This window comes from Cebidichthys violaceus, unplaced genomic scaffold (genome assembly GCF_023349555.1).
Source record: "Cebidichthys violaceus isolate CVI_PGR_0920_01 unplaced genomic scaffold, fCebVio1.0.p SCAF_6, whole genome shotgun sequence".
NCBI lineage: Eukaryota > Metazoa > Chordata > Actinopteri > Perciformes > Stichaeidae > Cebidichthys > Cebidichthys violaceus.
In genome coordinates, this window is record NW_027176816.1 from 15,014,004 (window position 1) to 15,037,690 (window position 23,687).

The 23,687-nt window shown below is 40.5% G+C and overlaps 4 protein-coding genes across 5 annotated transcripts in view; 2 read left to right on the plus strand and 2 right to left on the minus strand.

Annotated features, from left to right (window-relative positions):
* The window catches only part of LOC137889656 (tumor necrosis factor receptor superfamily member 14-like), an 8,087-nt gene extending 3,367 nt beyond the window's left edge, over positions 1 to 4,720 (minus strand). The window contains exons 1-3 of one of the 2 annotated variants that reach the window (XM_068733616.1): positions 3,909 to 4,720; positions 2,502 to 2,606; positions 669 to 794 (exon numbers count right to left, since the gene is read on the minus strand). In XM_068733616.1, coding sequence (XP_068589717.1) covers positions 669 to 794; positions 2,502 to 2,606; positions 3,909 to 3,993 — 316 coding nt within the window. In that variant the 5' untranslated portion in view covers positions 3,994 to 4,720. Of the gene's footprint in view, positions 1 to 668; positions 795 to 2,501; positions 2,607 to 3,760 lie in introns of both variants that reach the window. The other variant, XM_068733617.1, reaches the window with a different exon arrangement.
* A 7,581-nt stretch (positions 4,721 to 12,301) lies between these two features.
* mrpl49 (mitochondrial ribosomal protein L49) lies at positions 12,302 to 13,213 on the plus strand. The gene has a single exon (XM_068733618.1). The coding sequence runs from the start codon at positions 12,433 to 12,435 to the stop codon at positions 12,964 to 12,966; it is 534 nt and encodes a 177-aa protein (XP_068589719.1). The 5' UTR covers positions 12,302 to 12,432; the 3' UTR covers positions 12,967 to 13,213.
* Positions 13,214 to 14,045: 832 nt separating this feature from the next.
* Positions 14,046 to 18,743, minus strand: haus7 (HAUS augmin-like complex, subunit 7). The gene is made up of 9 exons (XM_068733615.1): positions 18,640 to 18,743; positions 17,880 to 17,995; positions 17,717 to 17,787; positions 17,536 to 17,597; positions 16,995 to 17,185; positions 16,293 to 16,404; positions 15,749 to 15,961; positions 15,011 to 15,122; positions 14,046 to 14,918 (listed from the first exon to the last, which is right to left on the minus strand). The coding sequence occupies exons 1-9, from the start codon at positions 18,694 to 18,696 to the stop codon at positions 14,857 to 14,859; spliced, it is 996 nt and encodes a 331-aa protein (XP_068589716.1). The 5' UTR covers positions 18,697 to 18,743; the 3' UTR covers positions 14,046 to 14,856.
* A 1,267-nt stretch (positions 18,744 to 20,010) lies between these two features.
* si:dkey-93l1.9 (uncharacterized protein LOC562339 homolog) lies at positions 20,011 to 23,645 on the plus strand. Its single transcript, XM_068733396.1, has 4 exons — positions 20,011 to 20,120; positions 21,058 to 21,292; positions 21,747 to 21,882; positions 21,970 to 23,645. The coding sequence occupies exons 1-4, from the start codon at positions 20,058 to 20,060 to the stop codon at positions 22,052 to 22,054; spliced, it is 519 nt and encodes a 172-aa protein (XP_068589497.1). The 5' UTR covers positions 20,011 to 20,057; the 3' UTR covers positions 22,055 to 23,645.
* Positions 23,646 to 23,687: the final 42 nt, after the last annotated feature.

The following is a 23,687-nucleotide window of genomic DNA, read 5'->3' on the forward strand; positions in this document are numbered from 1 at the left end:
ACATGTATAAATGACACTAGAGCCAGTGATGGGTTTGTCAGTCTGGACTTCAGTAGAAACATGGCGGAGAGACATAGCTGACTCCATGAGCTGACGAAAACACAATGATTCTCATTTAAATTACATTACAGTCATTTAGCAGATGCTTTTATCCAAAGCGACTTACAATTCAGTATCTATCTATCGTAGGGTAGCAATTTTGGGGTTAAGTGTCTTGCTCAAGGACACATTGACATGAGACTAGCAGAGCAGGAGCTGGGGATTGAACCACTGACCCTCTGATTGAAAGGCGGCCCTGCGCTCCACTTGGCCACGGTCACCATAAATGTAATTATTCACTCAGGAAATATTCTTTTTAATATTATATTGCATTTCAGACACTGGACCTTTCAGTAATATTTGAAATCATGTGATTATGAGCTACATGGCATCAGCCTAGCAGCATTATCACATTTATTTTGAATCAAATTGCATTCATTACCATGGCTGCAAATCGTTGAATTTTATTTTGATTATTTATTATTTCAATTTGTTGTATAAGTTTAAATATTGTCCAGTATACTAATTCAGTCAAATATTTTCGGCGTTACTGCATTTTTCATAATTAACCTGAATAAGGAGGTTGTCGACAAGAGTGAAAGAAGGTGATCAGCTGATTGTGGACAGACCTTGGTCACAGGGGGTGCAGGAGAAACATTTAGTCAAGCCGTTGGGTCGGTTCATAAAAGTCCCGTTCACACAGGCGATGCACCGTGTGCCTAACTGAGGAGTGCAGTCTCTACGAACAATTGTACCTGTTCAAGACAAAAACACACACAACAATCATTCACCATTAGGCATGATGGGAAATAACAATTACAACCAAAGCAGATAAGATACTGTAGCTGATAGAGTCAGTAACAAGCCTGTCTCTGACTTCAGCTGTTTAAATACTTTCACATCCAGACCAGAATCTACAAAGACTAACTATAACACCATCCTATGACACAGTGACCGCATGGGGTTCAACTTCAGGGTGTTGTTTTTGCAGAAAGTAAGAAGTAAGTCAGAGGGATCATTTGTTCTTTACAGTGATGGCTTCAGTTTCTGATAAACCCATCACAGCTTGAACCAAAATATCAAGTTTGCTTTTTACTTAACTTGCATTTACCTTGTTTACTTTTACACATTTCTTTTGAATCACGTGTCAAACCACCGAGTACGTTAGAATAAATCTGACCTGTGAATAGTATGAAGGTCCTGTGATCAAAACCTGTGTAATGCTCCTTTTGCAGAGTTCACCATGAACTCAACAGGTTTGAATGTGTGCCTGCTTCAAAGCACTGATATGAATCAATCTATCTATCTATATGTAGTTATTTTAGTATTAGGCTACATACAAATACTTCTAAGCTGTACTTTTAGCGATACTTACCCTTCATGTGCAAAGTTGACTCGACAACTTTGCACATGAAGGATAAGTATATGATTTAAAAGCAATGACTTCTGGGATTTGAAACCTGCTGAACCACCAGCAACAGTATGCACTTTATTAACTTGGTCCACTAGGCTTTCATGATAATTGTATAGAAATTCATATAATTGAAAGAGCTCAACAGAGTAAAGATACTGGCTCTCCTCACACTTTCCCTCTGATAACTGTTACTTCCTCTAATCCTTGTTCTCTGTTCCTCTTGGACGCGAAGCAGGCTCATAGTCATAAGACTGTGGTCTGTCTTATTCATATGAATATACATTAACATAGCTTGGCTTCTCTCCCTCGTGATATCCCGTCCGGTTTGTCTTGTTTTGATGGAGAAATAAAAATCCCTCACAATAACAAATCTAGTTTCTACATATAGTACACACGCAAAGTGTCCAGCTTGCAAATTGCTCTTCGATAAATAAATGACAAACCGTCTTTAAAGACAGCTATATCTGTGTTCTTCCTGGTTTTGTCTTTAAAAGGGACAGTGTGTAACATTTCAGGGGATAAATTGGCAGAAATGGAATAGAATATTCATAACTATGTGTTTTCATTTGTGTATAATCAATTGAAACTAATCAAATTATAATTAACACCTAATCCTGTTCTGAATGTATTTGTTTCTAAAAGTGTATATATGTTATTAAAAGCAATTACTTAGTCATGAAAGGAAAAGAGTATTGATGAGAGTAGCTCCTAGTAGTACTACAATCCTAAAGATACCTCTCTCTACCTGAAGGCCACCGTAGTTACCCAACATGCATGGCAAGGGAGGGCTGAGCGGAGGGGTATTTAGTTGCTTTTAATCTGAAACCTCACCACTAGATGCCACATAACCTCACACACTGTTGCTTTATGAATCCACATTTTATGTTAGCATTAAGTATAAAAAAAGTTGAGAGCACAATATCGAGATCAGACTTGACTGGCTTCTCTTCTGAGTTAGTTCCTCTGAACTTCAGCCAGCTCTGCGTTTGAATCCAGATAGACTGAGTGTAGTAAAACAGCCTCCGAGGCTTCCACAGATGTCACTTACCTTCGTGACACATGGGACAACATTGCCTATCCGTCGTTTCATATTCCTTTGATAGACATGCTGTCTGTGCTGGTGCAATGAAGACGGCGACACAACAGAAGACACCTATTAAAGAAACAGTAACGTTAGTTTCTGTGTTTCTAGCTAATTTATTTCTGATATGTCACCAAGCTAATGTCAGTTTGGTAAAGTTGGAAAGATATTCAGATTCGGACTTCCCGGATCAATAAATCATAAGCAAAACGTTAAAACGATGCCTCTCTGTAACCTTAGTAAGGTAGACAACGAGCTACAACATTAATGTAATCAAAACGGGATCTGGACGATTAACATTGGTCTTACTATGCAGCTGACTGTGAGATGAGTGCGCAGAGACCGTCTACAAAGTGCAATGCCGAAAAGACATACTACAACAATATTCAGTAGCTTCATTGTCATGCAGTGTAGTAAAAACCAAAATCACTTCATACATAGGCTCCTACTTTTTATACTACAGTTATTATAGAAACTGTAGACTAAGAAACTGTAGACTAAGTATGGTCAATTTTATTTGAAAAAAATATTCAATAAACTTTTTTTGCTCTCTCTCCATCCATCCATCCATCTAGATAGATAAATAGATAGATAGATATCCAATCACATAACTTCACATAACTGTTGAACATAGAGGGATCGTGTCGTGAGAGACAGTGAGATCCTCCTTGTGGCACTGGCACCTCAGTGGCACTTCAGCGGCAGGCGTCAGTCAGGTGCCACAACTGTGGCAAGCGAGCGGCACTCGTTCGGCACCCGTCAATAAGCTGCCGAGCTGAGCGGGTGGAGCCACATTTCCTGACAACACCCATTGTTGTCACGATAGGATTTTGATTAAACTATATTACGAACTGTATTGCATCAAACAATAAACAGATTAATCGAAAAGTTGATTATTGCTGTGTACATGGATACATTAATATTAAATCACATGTAGTCAACTATTGTTGAGTGAAAATATTACATATTTTAAAAAAAGTCTTATTTTCCTATTCCCACCTATTTCCACCACACACTGTCCAGATCAGTTATGATTAAATTAAGGTTGTAGCTCGTTCTCTACCTTACTAAGGTTACAGATAGGCATCGTTTGTTTTAACATCGTTTCGCTAACGACTTATTTATCCGAGAAGTCCGATTCTGTGAATATCTTTCGAACTTTTATCAAATTGTTAGCTTTAGCTTTAACTATCGCTATCATAACTTCCGTCTACTGAGATACTTACCGAAGACAGCCAATGTCGAAAGCATGATAACGCATTCTAGCACATATTTTCATTAAGTTTTGGCATAATTCGTACCTTTATCTAAAAGGCAAAGAATTATGTTATTTAGCTCAACAGCTAGCTAACTAGCTAGCTAAAGTTACGTTACCGCATGGAAAGTCCCCTCCTTTTTCTTCTTCGTCTTCTGCGGTGTTTAACGGCAGCTTGCATCCGTTTTGTTGCATTACTGCCATCTTCCGGTTTCAATCAGTTCGTATGTTCACAACTACTAAACTTTCCCCATCAGTCCCGCTGCTCGCAAAAAGTTTGTAAAGCACCTTCTTCCCTGATTACTGGATCCCCACTCCAGTATATCATTCAGCTCTCTTCCTCTCATCCCTAGTCTTTGCATTTCTCCCAGCATGCCCCTCCTTTCTGAGCTGTGTCTACTACAGGAGGTGATAACATGTTGCACAATTTCTGGTGCCTGACAGTGCTCACAGAGACCGGTTGGATGTTTCCCTATCATGTGTAGTGTGCTGTGTAGATTGCTGTGTCCTATTCTTAATCTTGATATTGTAACTTCTTCTCTCCTGTTTCCTCCCCTATATCTTACACTGCTCACTTTACTGTGAATTGAATGTAGGTGTCTCCCCCTCGTCTCCTGGTCCCAGTGTTGTTGCCATACTTTGTTGATATTTTTCCTGATGATGCTCTTTCCCTCTGCTTTGGATAACTTGATACATATGTCTACTTTGTTTTCCTTTAGCGCTTGTTTGGCTAATTTGTCCACTTTCTCATTTCCTCTGATACCTACATGGGCCGGTATCCATATAAATACAACTTCAGTGCCTTGTTCTATTGCTCTAGAGTGAATTGACATTATTTTTAATAGCAGATCTTGTCGAGTATTGGACATACCTGACTTCAGACTAACGAGTGCAGACATGGAGTCACTGCAAATAAGGACTTTGCCTGGTCTGTGTTGTTCAACCCACTCTCGGGCCAAACAAATGGCATACAACTCAACTGCATACACAGCTAAAAAATTCGAAGTGCACTTAACTATTTCAACTTTGTGACTAGGAATTGCAACAGCAGATCCTGTACTGTCTGTAGCTGGATCTTTTGATCTTTTGTCTTACCTTAATTTGCATCAACTCCATGTCCACCTCTGGTTCTTTAAGCAGCCACACAGGAGTTACTGGCCACATGACAGTAGGGCAAAGCTCTATATCAGAGACTCCTAGGCTTCTTGCTGTTGCTTCTCCAACCCAGCCAAAACTTGTCTTTGGTACTTTATGTCTTTCCCAACACGCCTGTAATACTTTTTTAGTTGGATGAGTATCTTCATGACCTCTCAGATTTCGGCAATAATTAACCAACAGTTGTTTTCTGCGAAGACACAATGGCATTTCTCCTGTCTCTACTTGGATGGTGCACACAAGTGATGTTCTTACTGCCCCTATACAGATTCTAAGGGCCCTTGTCTGGATAACATCTAGCTGTTTAAGTGCGGTTTCTGATGCTGAACCATATGCTATACTACTATAATCTAATCTGGATTTAATTAGAGCTTTGTAAATGTGTATCAGGGATGCAACCTCTGCTCCCCAGTCCAACCCTACCAGACATCTCATTACATTTATAACTTTTTTACATTTATCACTAACGTTTTTTATGTGGTCTTTCCATGTTAATCTGCTGTCAAAGTGTACTCCTAAAAACCGAAATGACTCTACTATTTCTAACTTGTTTTCATACAGACTCAGCTGAAAGTTTCCCCTAGTTCTCCGTCTCGTAAAGAACATTACTTTCGTTTTTTTCCGATGAGAATTTAAATCCCCATTTCTTCCCCCATATTTCAACTTGTTTTATCCTTTCTTGCAGTTTTTGAACAATATGTTCCAAGTTTCTTCCTTTTTTCCATAAAGCCCCATCATCTGCAAATAATGACCTTCCCATATCTGGTGAGACCGTTCCAAAGATGTCATTTATTGCAATTGAAAATAGTATAGGACTTACCACACTCCCTTGTGGAGTCCCATTTTCTACCTCACATTTCCTTGACCTTTCAGCTCCTACTTTTACCTGGATAGTTCTTTTATTTAAAAAGTCCATTATCCAATTAAACAGTTTTCCCCTGATTCCCATTAAATGCATTTTTATCAATAGACCTTCCCTCCATAGCATATCATAAGCCTTTTCTACATCAAAAAACACTGCTGCCACAGTTTCTTTATTAACCTGTGCCTTTCTTACCTCATCTTCTAAACATAAAATTGAATCCAAGGTTCCCCTACCTTTCCTAAATCCACTCTGGCACCCTACTAATATCTGTTGTTTCTCTAAATAATACATTAATCTTTCGTTTACCATGCGTTCCATGAGTTTACATATATGTGATGTTAGGGCAATTGGTCTGTAATTTGATGGGTTACTTGCATCTTTCCCTGGCTTCCTTATGGGGACAATAATGGCCTCCTTCCACCTTGCTGGTATGTTACCTTCCTCCCACACTTTATTATACAAGGTTAGTAACTTATTCAGCCCATCTCCACTTAATTTCTTTACCATAATATAACATATTTCATCATTTCCTGGGGCAGTCATTCCAGCTTTAGCAACTGGTCTTTTTAACTCCCCCACTGTAAATGGCACACTCAATTCGTCTTCTCCTTCTTCCTCAAGGCCTCCCTGTTTTCAAATCTTGTTTGCTCTCTAATTCATTTTCCTTTGTCAGATACATTGTCAGTGCTGTGTATCTTTACAAAAGTATTAACCAATATCTCAGCTTTCTCTTTATTAGTCACCGCTACTTCTTTCCCAGTTGTTAGCACAGGATAACTCCACTCTCTTCTGTCCCCTCCCATCTTTCTAATCATCCCCCACACTTCTCCTACTGGGGTTGTATTTCCAACTGTGTCACAAAACTTCCTCCAATATGTCCTTTTTGCCTGCCTTATTGTCTTTCTCACTAATGCCTGGGCCTTTTTGAACTGTATCATATACTGAACGTTATGAGTTCTTTTCATTAATTTAAATGCCCTGTTTCTATTTCTAATTGTCTCTTTACAAGTATTGTTCCACCATGGAACTGCTTTTCTGCTTGTTTTTCCTTTACTTTTTGGGATAGATTCTAGAGCAGCTGTCATAATGCCTTCTGTTATCATATCATTTAGAGTTTCTATAGGCATATCGTCATTAATCTTACTCAGATGACCATCACTCTCTTCCTTAAATCTCTTCCAGTTGGCTTTCCCAAAAACCCATTTTCCACCCCTGTCGTCTTCCGTTACTGATGTATGAATATTTATTTTACAGAATATCGGGTAGTGATCACTGCCTATGGTTCCTTCATGATACGCTTTCCAATCACACACTGCAGCAATGTTATTAGAAGCTAGTGTTAAGTCTAGTACAGACTCCTTTCCTGTATTGATATTAATCCTTGTTTTACTTCCATCATTTAGGCAGACTAAATTCCTTTCATCTAATAGTTCTTCTATGGTTTGACCATTGCCATCAGTTATCCCACTCCCCCATAATGTGTTATGTGTGTTGAAGTCTCCACACCATACTATGCTTGCCATTCTATTTCTAATTTGCCTCCTTTTTTACTGACAAAATTCAGAAAATTAGACAAGCAGTCAGTGCCTCCACACCAACCACAGGATATGTGTTGTTCCCATCTCTAAATAACATCCATTTAAATATCATGACACAATTTCATTCAATCGACCTTAGAAGCCTAGAATACATTATTCAACATCTGAAGTCATCCTCCTGCTGCTTGGATATTCTACCAACATACTTTTTCAAAAATATTTCAAACTGCATGACCACTAATCTTTTACAAATTGTAAACGCATCCCTTCTCTCAGGTGTCTTCCCACAAGCCCTAAAAATGGCAGTTATTAAACCACTCCTAAAGAATTCTAATTTAGACTCCGCAACAATGAAAAATTATAGGCCAATATCAAACCTCCCACTTTTAAGTAAAATAATTGAAAAAGCATTTTTTGGTTGGTTTACGGCCAACAACTTCTTGCCGTAAATAACAGTTTTGACGTCTTCCAGTCAGGCTTTCGACAGCACCACAGTACTGAAACTGCTCTTGTTAAGGTTTTCAACGACATCCACTTAAACACAGACAATGGCAGAATTTCAGTTTTAGTATTACTGGATCTCAGTGCTGCATTCGACACGGTCGACCATGACGTACTACTAGAAAGACTAAAAATCTGGGTGGGGCTCTCTGGCACAGCACTTAACTGGTTTGAATCCTACTTGAAGGACAGAGAATACTTTGTGTCTGTAGCTAATTACACATCAGAGCTGACTAAATTGACATCAGGGCCCCGTTCCTCGTACCTGGCTAACTGAGTTAGCCGGATCATTTTCAGGATAAGATTACATAAGTCAGGCTTTTCGGTTTCACGAAGCAAGTTTGGCAAAATCACCATGGCAACACATCCATAAACTTGAACCTGCTCCAGCGCAGGCTAACTTAAGTTAGCTGGATAAGCTTGCCACTCCCCCAGAAAAAAATGGCAGCTCCCTTCCTCAGAGATCCCATTGATGAAGGAGCGATATTAGTTAGATTAGCGTTTTATAGGGAGAGAGTTCTTCGAGATCGCCAAGATCCGTTATCACATCATGATGACTTCCTATACGAGTGCTATTGATTCTGCCGAAAAGGAATCATTTATTTACAAGACCTTCTCGAGCCATACATTGCGAACACCACACGCCGCAGCCGAGCATTGACTGTCTCACAGACTGCATGCATAACCTTGCGCTTTTTTGCGACTGGTAGTTTTTTGTACAGTGTCGGCGATGTGGAGAACATCGGGAAAGCCGCTGCATGCCGTGCTGTTCATAAAGTTTATTTGGCGCTTAAGAAACTTATGGATGTGTTCATTACATTACCATGGCCATGTCCGAGTAAATGCAATCAAAGAATGCTTTTATGGAATTGCAGGTAATCGAGTTATTCAATATTTCACCATTTAATGAAAATACATTCCTATCACTATTCATTACGGAGCTTATCATTATGCAGAGTTTTGTTTGCTAAAATATGAAGGATATGACACTGACAAGCTGTTCATTACATTACCATGGCATATATTGTATAGACTCACCATTCTGAATAATGGTTTTGTGCTTAGTTTTTACTTGCTCCCATGTCCTCTTGATGGCTGGGTTGCAACTGCATGGGGGTTGAAAGCACTCATAATTATATGACAGTGTTATTAGTACACCAGAGCATATCATTATTGTAGAACATGATTAAGGTGGACTCATGATAAGAATAGAGAGAATCACACACAATTTTCCAATTATTAGTATAGATCTATAATATGCATTCAAGGCTCCATATAAAGCACATACCTGCTACAACACAGTTATTAGGTCTCACTTTTCAGCAAACATGGCGTCACCCTAGCAGCATTATCACATTTATTTTGAATCAAATTGCATTCATTACCATGGCTGCAAATCGTTGAATTTTATTTTGATTATTTATTATTTCAATTTGTTGTATAAGTTTAAATATTGTCCAGTATACTAATTCAGTCAAATATTTTCGGCGTTACTGCATTTTTCATAATTAACCTGAATAAGGAGGTTGTCGACAAGAGTGAAAGAAGGTGATCAGCTGATTGTGGACAGACCTTGGTCACAGGGGGTGCAGGAGAAACATTTAGTCAAGCCGTTGGGTCGGTTCATAAAAGTCCCGTTCACACAGGCGATGCACCGTGTGCCTAACTGAGGAGTGCAGTCTCTACGAACAATTGTACCTGTTCAAGACAAAAACACACACAACAACCATTCATCATTAGGCATGATGGGAAATAACAATTACAACCAAAGCAGATAAGATACTGTAGCTGATAGAGTCAGTAACAAGCCTGTCTCTGACTTCAGCTGTTTAAATACTTTCATATCCAGACCAGAATCTACAAAGACTAACTATAACACCATCCTATAACACAGTGACCGCATGGGGTTCAACTTCAGGGTGTTGTTTTTGCAGAAAGTAAGAAGTAAGTCAGAGGGATCATTTGTTCTTTACAGTGATGGCTTCAGTTTCTGATAAACCCATCACAGCTTGAACCAAAATATCAAGTTTGCTTTTTACTTAACTTGCATTTACCTTGTTTACTTTTACACATTTCTTTTGAATCACGTGTCAAACCACCGAGTACGTTAGAATAAATCTGACCTGTGAATAGTATGAAGGTCCTGTGATCAAAACCTGTGTAATGCTCCTTTTGCAGAGTTCACCATGAACTCAACAGGTTTGAATGTGTGCCTGCTTCAAAGCACTGATATGAATCAATCTATCTATATGTAGTTATTTTAGTAGCGGAGGGGTATTTAGTTGCTTTTAATCTGAAACCTCACCACTAGATGCCACATAACCTCACACACTGTTGCTTTATGAATCCACATTTTATGTTAGCATTAAGTATAAAAAAAAGTTGAGAGCACAATATCAAGATCAGACTTGACTGGCTTCTCTTCTGAGTTAGTTCCTCTGAACTTCAGCCAGCTCTGCGTTTGAATCCAGATAGACTGAGTGTAGTAAAACAGCCTCCGAGGCTTCCACAGATGTCACTTACCTTCGTGACACATGGGACAACATTGCCTATCCGTCGTTTCATATTCCTTTGATAGACATGCCGTCTGTCCTGGTGCAATGAAGACGGCGACACAACAGAGGACACCTATTAAAGAAAAAGTAACGTAGTTTCTGTGTTTCTAGCTAATGGCCCAATCCCAATGTCCCCCCCCCAAAGCCTCAAACCCTGAACCCTCAAGGACTCACTGACGTCACCTGGTAAGTGGTTTAGTGTGAAAGACTGTGAGGGCTTGAAATGGTGTGAATATCAATGGGACAGCACTTTGCTGCAACATATCACGTTACCATGAAAACGACAAAAAATAAGATGTATAATTGTGGGTATTTATTTTATATTATGTAGTCCCTGATTTGAACATCTTCCAGACTTTTACTTGTCACTTCATATATTATAATTACTCGGTTTTTGTCAAAACATCTTTGATGACAAAATCAAATATTTGATGAATAAATAAATAAATATCCTCTGATTTCAAATTTATTTTTTGTTCCATCTTTAATCGTTACTGTTTCTGAGTAAAAATAATGTGACAGGCTGAACACACGTAAGCCGTCCTCTTTGTTTACCTTTGTTTTACGTCTCCATTCGTCCACTGGTTACCCCGTGTTTAACGTCACATTGAAAAGATTTGTGGGTAATTCCCTTAAGCAAAGTTAGCATCATATGCTCACTTAAGGTAAGAGCTCAAAATGTCTGCCAGAGAGCCTCAAACACTCGGATGATCTGATAGTGGGACAGAACTAGAAGTCCGTGAGTCCATAGGGGTGGAGATTGGGATTGGGCCTATGTATTCCCGATATGTCACCAAACTAACGTCAGTTCGGTAAAGTTGGAAAATATTCACAGATTCGGACATCGCGGATCAATACATCGTTAGTTTTTTACAGATTTTACAATTTTACAGAACTGCGTAAACGTTACTATCACTTTCATAACTTCCATGTACTGTCAGATACTTACCGAAGACAGACAGTGTCGACCGATAACGCATTCTAGCACATATTTATTTACATAGTTTTAGCATAAATCGTGCTTTTTTTCTGAAGACATAGAATGCAAACAATTATTTAAATGAACAGATAATAGTCCTGCGTCTACATTTCCCTAAAATGTCGCCGTCTTCTTCTTCTTTTATTTCATCTTCTTTTGCTTTTCATGGTGGTAAGTAAACAGCTTTCGGGTGCATTACCGCCACCCACTAATCTGGAGTGTGGACTAAGGATAAACAAAAGGAAACGAATGAAAGGAAATAAAAGATACGGGGAAAAAAGTTTCCTCAAATTCTATTAATTAGTCTGGTTGACCCTAAATACTCTAGAAGAAGTTTCCAACATTTGTCTCTTAAGCTTTTCTTTAGTACATTAATTACATTTTCCTCTTCAATCTCTCTTAGACCTTTTTCATAACTTCTCTCGCTGACTCGTACCTCAGACAGGACAGTAAAACATGGTCCAGTTTCTTTTTCTTTACAAAATTCACACTTTCCATTATTATGCTTTCCAATAACAGAGTGAACTGTTAAGACCAGTATGGCCATTCCCTAGTCTAGTTAGAATCCTCTCCTCTTTTCTATTTCGTCCACTAGAACCTGCATTCCCAACCAATGGTTTATTTTTAAACATATCTTCCTTTACTCCCTTTATTCCATTCTTTCTGCTATATCTTTTTGATTTGTCCCATAATCACCACTTTAGCTTCTGACTTTCTTATATTTACATTGTTATTTCTACCACTCTTCAAAGCCCTTTTTGCTGCTTTATCCGCCTTCTCATTCCCATCGACTCCAACATGGACAGGGAACCACACAACATTAACAACCCGGAACCACCCGCATTTTTTTTCTTTCTTCTATTTATTTATTTATTTTCGTTTGGTTTTCATATTACAGAGGGTATCCTTAGTCCACACTCCAGATTAGTAGATGGCGGTAATGCACCCGAAACTTGTTTGCCAACCGCCATTAAAAGCAGCAGAAGAAGAAGCTCGCAATGTGCGCCAAGCCGTAGACTCTGAAGAAGAAGCAGCAGCCTGCTACACAAGATGGCGGCCCGCTACACCACTCAGTCTACTGTGGTCCGCAGGACGCTGAGAGCCCTCAGCCTTTACATCCGGTCACCAGGACCTCCTCCCACGGCTGTCGGGCTCAGGTTTGTTTGTAACGCTGCTCCAGAAGAAAAAACGAGAGTAGCATCAGAATCTACGGAGGAATACAGGTTCGTAGAGCGGCTCATCCCGCCGTCACGGGTCCCCGCTCCGCCTAAACACGCCGGCCCCTCCCCGTCTGGCTGGACCCCTCCGGCAGATACACCGCCGCCTCTACCCTACATGATCCGCCGCTCCCGCATGCACAACATCCCGGTTTACACCGATCTGACCCACGGCAGCCGCAGGACAACGCTCGTGCGGAAAGTGGAGGGGGACATCTGGGCTCTGGAGAAGGACGTGAAGCAACATCTGAAGGAGGTGATGGGGAAGGAGCTGCCCACGCAGGTCAACGAGGTCACAATGACATTGAAGGTCAAAGGTCACGTCGACAGTGAGCTGAAGGAGTGGTTGGCCAGCAAGGGCTTCTGACTGAGGGGGCGCTGAGCCTCCAAGACCTGGCTCGGGGGACATCCAGGACTCTTTGGGATCTGCTGGAATTTCGACCCCTTGAAACATTGTCCTACAGCACATTTAAACCTATTTCAGTCCATATGTAAGGACCACTTTTCACTACTGCCACTTAACTGAACTCTCTTCAGACACCAGAGATGTTGACGGGTTGTTAAATATACTTGTATGTAATGAATGTAACATAACATAAAAGCGTTGCCCACTTCCTTTTGTGTATGCTATTAATACAGTTTATCCAGACAGACGCAGGAAAGATGTCATGGTTCTCACAAGACACTAGCTTTGTTTCAGCTTTTGTAAAAAGCTGTTTGGATTTCTAACGGCGTGCAGTCCTCGAGCTTTAGCGTCTCCATCTGAGATGGTTTGGCTTAGTTTTTAATGAAGGCCAATGTGTGTAATTCAAGAAATACTTCAACCACATACTGACCGCTTGTTACCTCGAACTCTTGACGAAAACTTGTTTTTGTCTCGGGCCTCCATGGTGACCACAGAAACGTCTCATTTATCGTACGCTCACTACTTCACAAACACACGCGTCTTTGCTAAGACCTTAATATTTAAAACACGCCGTCTTGCACAGATGAGATGTGAGCAAGCGTGACACTCTTCAAAGTCTGCGCTGGTACATTTGTGAATCCTGCTGCATGTAGCATTGAAGGAGACTTGGATTAAATGGCGCGAGTTGTGAGTTTGTAAACTGATGTTTTCATAGTGTTGCTGCTGTGAAACCCGGCCCCCAGTTACTTCAATTCATCAAGACTTGTTTTGTTTTTAGACTTCTTCGTCTCAACAATTCAAGGTAACTGAATTGTTGAGTAATTGATATACATATAGTCATGTTTTATCCATCCATAAGATATTCCATTTGAACAGCGGAGGAGATCCTCACACGGGTGATTCATGAAGCAGTGAATGTTTAGCTTTTTCTCTGAATAAACTCAATCGACTACTTGCTGCTGCTGCTCTAAAAGATCGTCACAAAATGAAAGATACAAATAAATTGCACTTCACAATATCAAACCTGTTTGGAATTACAATTGAAGTTTAAAACATTTACATTTATTCAGTAAAACAATGTGTACATTTACATTGAGTACATCAAAGGACAATAATAGTCAGGTTGAGGATGAATGTTAAATTATTTAACTATTATCAACATACCTACTCACTGAAACCCTTCTGCTCTTGGAGCAATTCATGTTGATTCCATAAAAAATATTGCTGCCAGTATTATGTGTTGACACAAAACCTGCCCAACACCTCAGTCATACTGAAGCTATCACCCGTTAAAAGCACAGTTTGTCTCAAAAATACACGTTTCCTCTTACCTGTAGTGCTGTTTATCAATCTAGATCGTTCTGGTGTGAGTTCCCTAGTTGTGGAGATATCAGCTGCCGAAACGTCTGCCTTCTCTCCAAAATAATGGGACTACATGTCCCAAAATGCCAGAAATACATTTGTCTCTTTCCTAATATCATGACCCAGTTACTCCAGATAAAGTTTCATGTAGGAACTAGCTCCATTGTACTGGAGAGGAGGCAGTCATTTCTACGGCTGATATCTCCAACACTCTGCAACTCACACCAAGACAGTCTAGACGGATAGAGAGCACAGCAGGGAAGAGGAAGCAGGGAAGAGGAAACATGGAGCTTTTGTTTAGGGTGAACTGTCCCTTTAACCTTCAAACACTTGTTTTTGGTCACAATTCTGTTGGACGTTTAAAGTTCAAACAACAAAAGATGGGACTCTCTCTCATTGTAACCGCAGTGTGTGAAGTGCTTTGCTCACTTCAACAGACATTCAGCCTGATGGTTGGATGTTTTTTTTGGCCACGGTCTCGGGAGGCCATCAGGAAGGAAGCAGGGGGAAAAAGTCTCGAATTCGTCTGCTGAGTTCCTCCAATTGGTCCGCTGGATAAGAGGAAACGGGAAACAAAGCTTTAACAACGTGCACCAGTTTGTACTGTGTGTGAGTGTGCATGTGAGAGAGAATATTCCCGTACGTAACTTGCGCTTCTCCCCTTGGCTCCGGTAGCACGGCTGTGTTTGGAGCTGCTTCACTTCCTCCGTCACGGATACAGAACCTTCTGATATTTCCTTCAGCACCTCCAGCTCCTGAGAAACGAGACACACGCAAGAGGAAAGTGTCAGTATGGTTTTTCTACAGGTCAGGCTCGGGTAGAGACAGATTTCTGCAGGTGTGTGTCGGCATCTTGTTTCTACAGAAATGTATATTTTATTGGAGCCAAGTGAAGACCAAACTGTCATCCAACAACTGGCCTGGCTTCTAATGTTAAATGGTGAGAAAAGTGACATTTCATTAGACGTATAGAGAGCTCGTTCTTGCTGAACGTAGCCCCACTGGTTAAATCAGAAATAAAGAGCCTAGGCATCCTAGACTCAGACTTCAATTTAGATCCTGCATCAAAGAGACGAGCAAAGCAGCTTTCTTTCATGTAAGAAAAGGGTCAGACATTACTTTACCAAAAAGATGCTAAAAAACCTGTTTGCGAGAGAGTGTGAGTGAGTGAGTGAGTGAGAGAGATTTCAAACTTAATCTTACTGGTTTGGGACCGGCCTACATAATCAATTCTTTGTTTTATAATATATATTGTCATGCAGCATTTACATGTTTTAATCTGTTTGTTTCTTTTTATTCTCTTGTTTCTTCACTTTGTTGTAAAGCACTCTGAGAGGTGCTCTTTAAATCAAAAGTTAGTTATTCTTCTATGTAAGAGTACCATGATGAAGGCCAGCAGTAGCTGGTGTGTCCTCTGGAAGACGTCTGCCTCTGCGCTGAAGCTGGGGGGGTCCCTGCTGCAGAACGCTCTCAAGTCGGTTTCGAAGACATGGCTGAAAGTGGCCATCAGCAGCTGGAGGTCGGACGCCGCCACGCGCAGCGAGCTCGGAGAGAAGACGCCGGGGCTCTGAGCCTCGCTGCTCAGGAATTCACACTGAGGAGAACAAAGCAGACACGTTACACCAGGACATGTAGGCACGTCCAGACATCTTGATGCGCATTAGTATGTATTAAATTATTTCTGCTCCGACAGAACAAAATAGTGTGCGGCAAATATTTTCAATTGACATGGTGGTTAATGGACACCCTGTTTCAACTGAAGGCTCAGTCATACTGCAGGCAGCAGGAACACAAATCTCATTTCACAGTCTGTACATCCTCGATCCCTTTCCTTTGAGACATCCTTCCGGATGGAGCGCTGAGATCGATTTCCGGGTCACAATGTGGAGGATCGAGGAGGCACAAAAACAGAGGAAGGCCCGTACCTGGGACTGGAGCTGCTCCAGTGTTGACTGAGTCAGCTGTAGAAGGGTGGCCACGTCAGCAGCCTCCTCTCTACTTGGTTTAGGGGATGACTTGGTGCTCTTGCGTAAAGCCCTGTGAGGTAAGGAACAGCAATAAGAGACAAATTAGACTCATTCAAATTCTGCACTGATGCTGCAGGACAACAACAGGAAACATTATATGGAGATCCACCAAACCAGTCTCTTATTGCAAGTACTCTCAAAGTCCCAGTGAAACGGAAGGTAGTGTCTTTAGCTTTTGTACTGTGAATATTTCTCAGTGAAACTGAATATGTGAGCGCTTTAAATCCAATCTTTGCATTTGATTGGACCAATAAAAAGTGGGTGGGCTTAGCGCAGCACAACACAGAGCCACAGAGGACTGTGGCTCAACACACCTCCCTCGTTGCTAAAAGCTGCTGATTGATTGATGGATTGATGTCATATTACTGGTTGAAATTGGTTGGTACTAGCTTCTGCAAGCACACGTCATATTTTGATTTAAAGAAAGAAAAGATGATTGGAGGAGTTTGATATAATAATACAAAGAAATACATTTTTTGTAGTTACTGGGATGCAATGGAAAAGAGGTAAAAAGGCTTTTTTAAAATTTCATCTGGACTTTAAAAGACAGGATGACAACATGCAGCAGATACAAACAGAGAGGTATAGCAGCATACATACTTGATGTGTGCAGGCCAGGGGTCCAGTGTGGGTTTGAGCATCTGTGTGAAGTGAGGCAGATTGTCAGCAGCGTAGAGCTCGTTCAGCAGCATCTCTTGGTCCAGTCTGTTTCCAGCAGCCTTCTTGCAGCCAGGTACTAAAGTTAAAAGCTGCTCTAGGAACCGAAGCTGCCAGTGTGGACTCGCTTCACCCTGGAGGATTGGTTTGATTCATTATATAGATGAAAAAGGTTTTCTGTTCATTGTGACACATATTACATGGCACATTGTCCTTAATTAAAAAAATAAAGTTACACAATCACTTCTATTAGTCTGGCATTGGATTTCATGCATGATGAAAAATGGAGCCGATCGTTCGATCAGTGTATCCTTTACGCATTTGTGTCTGAATGCGTATGCGTATGTGTGTGTGTGTGTGTGTGTGTGTGTGTGTGTGTGTGTGTACACACACACACACACACACACACACACACACACACACACACACACACTGTATATGTGTATATCAGTTACATCTACACTAGCTTGATGAGTCCTCTCACCCTGATCAGGTCCAGGTCATCTGCTTTGCACAGCATCAGCTCCTGCCCAAGCACAGCCATTTCTGTTTGTACCAGAACAGACCAGAGCAGTGTAAGAGTCCAAGTGTCTATCAATAGACATGTAAGAGCGTTAAACATGTACTGTGCAGAAAAGTGAGCCTTTGACACACGACAATGTTACCTTTAGTCAAAACATCTGGGTCACTGGATCTCACCGCTATCGTCTTGGAGTTGGCAAAGTTTGGGTTGATACTGTAAAGTGACAGGTAGAGGCAGAGGGATTCACTTTGAAGTCATTTTTCATAGGTGAGAACAGAGTCCATGTTCTGTGTATGTCATCAGACCTGCTGCAGATCCAGGCCAGTATGTCGGTGCGGTGCTGAGAGGGAGCACACAGCAGCTGCAGCATGCTGTCGGCTTCCTGCAGGTACAGACCTTCCACCAAGGGACAGGACGCAGCCTCCACACAGACAGGACATTCAATATTCTCCATAAGCTTTCACCAATATCCACAGCAAGGCACAGTATCAACAGTGATCTGCCAGGGGTTCATGTTAAACCTTACCTCATTCAATGTCTGTATTATTAAGAGTCATTCATGTAGACTGCTGAATGTTTGGGATGTATCATTCATTACACTCAAATATATCTATCAAGTCAAGTCAATCAAATATAAACAATTAATCGAATTAGTTAACGATATTGTGTATTAATTGCAGACATCAGAAAAGCCAAATAGCTTATCCTTATCTATTATTATTTCAAAATCTTATCAAGGTAACAACAGATGCATCCACCACGTCCTCAACGTGAGCAATGAGCATCAATGTCTTTTCTTATTTTGGAAAATAAATTCCAGCCACGGAGTCACCGAAAGCATAAGTTTGAAATAGCCTCGGGTATAAAACCCGCTGCTGGTACCGGAAGTGTTGAACGTATCACGTACCGTCAGTACCGTACGGAGTACCATTAACCGACGGGTGACTAGCAGCCTTAAATGTGCATAGCAGTACTTGTGAGAATAAACAACATTAACCGAACTTACGAAAAGCGCTCACTGTTATTTAACTAAAATATCTTCCTATTACTGTATCTTCTTTTTACCTGTAATGCAGCATACACATGTCGAACAAGTTGTTTTTCTTTCAAAGCACCCGCCATTTACCAAGCGATTCCTCTTCTTCTTCTTCTTCTTTTTCTTCTATGAAGTCTCATTTTCTTCTTCTTCTTCTTTTATTTTTTATTGGTGGTTGGCAAACAACTTTTGGACCCATAACCGCCACCTACTGATCTGGAATGCTTCTACGAATAAAACACTCAAGCAATAAATAAATAAAATAAAACGGGAATTAATAATAACAATAATATCAATTCATAGAATGAAGAACACATTAATACAACTATTGAATTCAGAATAATGATTTTAGTATTTAAAAAGTATTTTAGTATTTTAAAATAAATCCCCTCTGCTGATGGAGTTGGAAACATTTTGAACTACTCCTAAACTACTTACAGTCTCTCTGGCCTGACCGTCACTATTGCAAAAAAAAAAAATATCCATTAACAATCTATGAAAGCAGCATTGCTTTTAATCAAAGTTGTGGACTGTATTCTTCTTCTTATTAAAACATCATGTGTAACAACTGTTGAAGAAACGTTTCTTTCAGGTCCAATTCTGTGGCTGGTTCAGATGAGTTTTAGTCACTGTGCAGTGGAGACAGAAGTTCACAACAAAGCTGTAGAATTCTCTCTGACCAGAGAGAGTTCTGGCCATGATTATATACATGATTACAGGAAATAACAGTTAAACAAAAGGTGTGGGTTGGGCTAAGCTTCTCAGGAAGGACAAGGAAACTTGAAACTATCTGCACCCAAGATGTATTCGTTGTCAGTTCAGAGGGTGAGTTGAGTCTGAGAAGCCAACTCACAAGTCTGTAGTGGATTTGCATGGGCTCAATACAAATCTGTTTTACTAAGCAATAGGTGATTGATACATGAAGGTGTGACCTCTTACGGGTCTGGTCTGGGCTCTCTTCACACAAAAGGTTTCACTCACAGAGGCTTGTTCACTAATGGAAAATAGTTTCTGTCTGCACTGCACTGTTACAGACAGAACTGGCAGGAATACACAGGCAATATAAAGGAATACAGTTAATACAATTTAAAGATATAGCATTATCGTCTACACAACCTTAATGATTATGAGTGTTTTTGTCTCACATGGAGACAGAATTAGGAACCTTTGAATTCTGGGAACAACTGAAACTCTAAAAACATAAACTTATCATTATTTACAACTCATTATTTATGTTATATTTAGAAGTGAGGTTAGAAGTTGAAGTGTAATTGTAATTAAAGCACAAGTTCAACAGAAGAGAGAGACACAGAGGGGGAGGGATCTCACTCATGTTGCCTCTGAGACTGGAGGAGTTGCCTGACTTGTTTCTCTGCTTTCCTGTGGCTGTAGAACAACAGCTCACATCCAGCGCATCAACAGTTCCCTGATAGCTCAGAGAGGGAGGATGGACACAGCGTACAGACTGAACGGAGAGAACATGGCTTTGAATAAAATGGGCGACATAGAGGTAAGCAACACAGACGGACAAGCCCTCTCTTATTACTGTTCTTTTCTGTTCTATTGTTTTTTGTTATGTTCTGTTCTATTCTGTTTCTGTTCTCTTATATTGCATTGTTTGTTCTAGTCTTTTCTGTTCTGTTCTACTCTCTACAACAGGCTACAAACCAGCCCATAAAACCTAATCCTTCGTTGAGGGCCATGAGCAGATCAGTGGCAAAAATGTTGCGTTATATTGTCTTCAGATGCAAACGAGAAGTAACTTTAATAGCTGTACACTGTACAGGTGTGTTAATGAATTAATGTCTTTCATTTACAATCATGAAGGATTTAATTGTGAATGGCCCGCAGTCAGACACAATAATACCATATATAATATATAATCTGTAATCTCTTTACAGCAATGTCAGTTGTGAAATCAGTGTGTCTTTCTATAGCTGTCAGCTGTGTGTAGAGATGAATGAAGGCTGTGTGACTCAGAGAGAGTTGCACCAGGGTGTGACGTCTTGTCTACCTACAGGACTGGGCACATCCCTGAGAAAAAGCCTCTGCCACTGATGTGGTTTAAACAAACCAACAGAACAGAGTACCTGTACTCTGATATCACTTCAAATTCTTCAGTTCACTCTCCCTGACACGCCTGAACGGAATCAGTACATGTTCAGGATTCTCTCTCTCTCTCTCTCTCTCTCTCTCTCTCTCTCTCTCTCACCTGCTGCTCTGCCACTCCCACTTCTACTCTGACAACCTGAGTACACAGAGAGCATGGTAACAAAATACAAAACACCTTTCTGTTTGGAACAAACCACAGTGACACACGTACAGAGACGATCAGCCCTGTGAGAGAGAACAAAAGAACAACAGTTTTGATCACATCCTTCAAAGTCAAAGGTGGCTACAGTGGCTGGAAAATAGCACCTCAGACCTTATGTCCTCTCAACCCTCAGGCACTGACAGCCCCCTCTGGAAAGGTGCATCGGCCCATCAACATGAATCACTACGCCACTAAGAAGACTGCGGCTCAGAGCATGCTGGACATCGCCCTGCTGATGGCCAACTCGTCCCAGCTGAAGACCGTTCTCTACGTGGGGCCTCGCTTCCGCTTCTACATCCCCCTCATCATCCTGCTGTCTCTGTCCATCACGCTGCAGGTCCTAGTGGGGCTGCTGCTCGTCTTTATTGGCAAGTCACCCAGAATTTCTGCACCCCCTAAAACCAGACTACCAGGAAAGACCTTTATACAAACTTAATTAAACAGGCTGCTGGCTGTAGTTTCATATTTCAAAGAGTGCTAACAATCTTCTCATCTCACTGGACAAGAAAACAAATAAGTGTGTTTCCCAAAATGTCAAACTGGTTCTTGAACTCTTCCTTAGTGTTTGTTTTGTGTTATATTTTCTTTGGGCTGCCACTTTAGGATCCCTTCTTTAGAAAACTATCTTGTCAGACTTGCTGTACTACTTCTAGTAGCCAGATCAAACTAAACTCCACTCTTTGGTGAGCAACTTCCTTAAATATAAAAAAGGTCTCTGGCTCTTGTACAAAGTTTTTCCTCCCTGTCTTTGTCTATTTTTCTGTCATCATCTTCTTATGTAGCTCGCTTAGCTTTTGCTGTTGTGCGATTCTGTGTCAGCAGTGAAGTACGATCTCAACGACGTGAGGAAACACGCCAAGCTGAACAGGATGAACAACGCAGCAACCGTGTTCGTCTTCTTCACCGTCCTCATCAACATCTTCATCACAGCGCTGGGATTTGATGGACATGCTCTCAGGTATGGGCCGTTACAGAACACACGGAGACAATGAAGGCTCTGTTACTGTTGTAAACTCTTGAACCTTGTTCTTGGTTTTCTTCACAGGTCATTCGATTCACCTGCAATGTCAATATCACAGCCTCCGCTTTCCATTCTGCCCATCGACCACAACATGACTGGTGGCATTTAGACCAGGTTTTGGACCACAATAAGACATTTCCTTGTTCACCTGTCATCTCAAAGCCTTTATATCTAAAGGTCCTTTTATAACTTCTGTATCAACTCCCTGTTCAAATTACGACTTTGGGCAAAGATTCTCCAGCTGGAATAAACTTTTAATTCCTGACTGGATTTATTGGATCCACCCCACATTCATGGTGAGAGGCTTTTGTGGATCCAGGCTGGGACCAAAAACTCATCAAGCAAAACATCAGAGATCATCGACCACAACCTGCATTCAGGATCACAGCTGTTAAATTTCAACTCAACCAAAGACACAACCACAAACCTCAGCTCGAGAGCATCACCACTGCCTCATCTGCCCTCAAGTCCACATGCCGGCAGACTCCACTGCAGTGTGCTTCCTGTTAGATTGGTGGAATAGAGCGCTGCAGAAATGGCTCCTAAAACCTGGAGATGAGTTAGTATTTTTGCAAGTCTGGTTCCCTCATCTCAAAGTCAATGGGGTTGTTGAATGGGTTCTTGGTTAGATGTCTGAGATAAGGTTTGTGGAGATTAAGATATTTGAACGTTTTGTTTCTATGGTATATTCTATACGTAGTCCACTTGTGAATTTGAAGCTTTTACATGTCTTTAAAAAGTTGGTTTAAAAAGTTCCTACACCTTAAACATCAAATTTCCTCAAATTTAAGGACCCAACACAGCACAGTTTGAGACACAGATCAAGATTTAATACTGAGAATATTTAAAATGCCTCTGTTTAACCTGCATCATTCGACTTCAATCACTCATGCATGCATGTGACCATCGCACTTTTTCCAGGCAGGTGAAACGACAACACAACTGCAGAACACACACATGCAGACAGCAGAACGGAGGCTGTTTAGCCAGGAGAACAGAGGACAAAAAGGAAACTTCAACTTCCCCATTTGATAACTCACATTAAGACCATTATTTTTGTATTAGAAGTTTTACATTTTTTTTATTTTAAATATGCAAATGAAGCATTATCTAATGATAACTTCTAGTGAATTTAGGAGAAATCTACAGACACAAATTGACAAAATAGTAAAATAAACAGCTGAATGTGTATTTTGGATGTTTTCTCTGCACTAGACTGAAAGACTTACTGAAAGAGATGTTATGGAAGCGAGATAGCCCACAATCTAATTTCAAAACAATTTCTATTGATGCACAAAATATATAAATTTAAGCACTTTCAATGACAGATGTCTATTTTCAAAGACTTTCAAGGCCTTGATTTTGTTCTGTCTTCACGCCAAACTTTGAAACTCATGTACTCACTACTCCACCTTTAGTGGAAGACTTTTGTAGAAGAGGTGAGCACGTGAAATCAGATTACAAGTTGGATGCTTAGTGGGGGTTACTTCTGCTGATTGCATTCTTCAAAAATCATTAAAAGTGGTGAAGATTATCTTCTAAAATATCTTATATGTTTGTTGTCTCATAGTTTATATTCTGCAATAATCCAAAATCAAATGGAAGAATGTGATTCTGGGTTGACCTACAAAAATACATCATCCCTGCAGCACTCCACTGAGCTCAAGTTTTGTAAGCAAATAAATGAATTCATGACTTAATATTTGACTGTTGCATGTCTCGAAACACGTCTACTATTCTGT

Coding starts and splice junctions, on each gene's coding strand:
- mrpl49 (XM_068733618.1), top strand. CDS start 12,433: ATGGCGGCCCGCTACACCACTCAGTCTACTGTGGTCCGCAGGACGCTG.
- haus7 (XM_068733615.1), bottom strand. CDS start 18,696: ATGGCGGGTGCTTTGAAAGAAAAACAACTTGTTCGACATGTGTATGCT. Junction 17,598..17,716: donor CCCAGATGTTTTGACTAAAG/GTAACATTGTCG, acceptor TGGTACAAACAG/AAATGGCTGTGCTTGGGCAG. Junction 14,919..15,010: donor AGGGGAGAAGCGCAAGTTAC/GTACGGGAATAT, acceptor CCTCTTATCCAG/CGGACCAATTGGAGGAACTC.
- si:dkey-93l1.9 (XM_068733396.1), top strand. CDS start 20,058: ATGGACACAGCGTACAGACTGAACGGAGAGAACATGGCTTTGAATAAA. Junction 21,293..21,746: donor GCTGCTGCTCGTCTTTATTG/GCAAGTCACCCA, acceptor CTGTGTCAGCAG/TGAAGTACGATCTCAACGAC. Junction 21,883..21,969: donor TTTGATGGACATGCTCTCAG/GTATGGGCCGTT, acceptor TTTTCTTCACAG/GTCATTCGATTCACCTGCAA.